At 45.2% G+C, this 899-nt stretch overlaps 1 protein-coding gene across 1 annotated transcript; it reads right to left on the bottom strand.

Annotated features, from left to right (window-relative positions):
* Window positions 1–222: 222 nt before the first annotated feature.
* Window positions 223–636, bottom strand: LOC115871615 (cytochrome c oxidase subunit NDUFA4-like). Its single transcript, XM_045296031.1, has one exon. It carries the CDS (start codon window positions 606–608, stop codon window positions 270–272), a length of 339 nt encoding a protein of 112 aa, XP_045151966.1. The 5' UTR covers window positions 609–636; the 3' UTR covers window positions 223–269.
* Window positions 637–899: the final 263 nt, after the last annotated feature.

The following is an 899-nucleotide window of genomic DNA, read 5'->3' as shown; positions in this document are numbered from 1 at the left end:
AGAAGCAGTCAGATCTTACCAAGAAAAATCTAAAGAGCAATTAGTGCAACTCTCACTAATTTTCTAACTAGAAATCTCTCCCCACTGCCAGAGGTAACCCAGATGACCAGAACCAGGCACAAGTGTGGTTATGGCATCATTGACAAAATGCCAGCATCACCCCGCTTCATCATGCAAGCACATTTTTTTATCTGTATTTTTTTTCGAGTTTCAGATGTTTATTATTCAGTGTAAACCCCAACACAGCACAGCAACATGATTTCGTGCACTTAGGAGCGAAGGATGTACTGTTTCCATGGAAACTTGTGTGGATAACTGGAAGACCCTCCTTCTGAGCAGCTTGAGGGAAAACATTTCATTGAGAAGTCAGGGCCTTCTTTCTTCAGTGCGCTGTGATCCGTGTTCACAGCGAAGAACTTAGATTGTGCATGGGGACCAAGTTTATTCCCTGGTTCTGGGTGGTTCTTTCCGTCCCAGCGGACATCGGGATTAAGCAGTGGCAGACGCGTGGCATATGGTGCCGCTCCATTCCCTCCAGCTCCAGTCAACACGAAGAGAGGGATCAAACTCGGCTGCTTCCTGGCCTGGCTGAGGATCTGGCGCAGCATGTTTTCCGCGGGTGCCCACGTCACCCAGGACCTCCTACCTGAAGATCTGTAATTTTAAAAAATACAGATATGCAGGAAAATACCAGGGGACTTCAAAAACGTGTGGATGGGGATGAAGGGAAAAAAGAGGAGCTGATACCAAGGGCTCAAATAGAAATAGTAAATGTTTAGAAAAGAATGATGGCAACATATGTACAAATATGTTTGATACAATTGCTGTATGGGTTGCTATAAGAGCTCTCAAAATTATCTTAAAAAAATGTGTGGGGGGAGCGGGGAAGGAGGGGAAAA

This window comes from Echinops telfairi, unplaced genomic scaffold (genome assembly GCF_000313985.2).
Source record: "Echinops telfairi isolate 266 unplaced genomic scaffold, ASM31398v2 ScPeMD7_7356;HRSCAF=8355, whole genome shotgun sequence".
In the NCBI taxonomy this organism is placed as follows: domain Eukaryota; kingdom Metazoa; phylum Chordata; class Mammalia; order Afrosoricida; family Tenrecidae; genus Echinops; species Echinops telfairi.
Note: the sequence above shows the minus strand (reverse complement) of the source record. Positions and strands in the feature narration are given on the sequence as shown.

Coding starts and splice junctions, on each gene's coding strand:
- LOC115871615 (XM_045296031.1), bottom strand. CDS start 608: ATGCTGCGCCAGATCCTCAGCCAGGCCAGGAAGCAGCCGAGTTTGATC.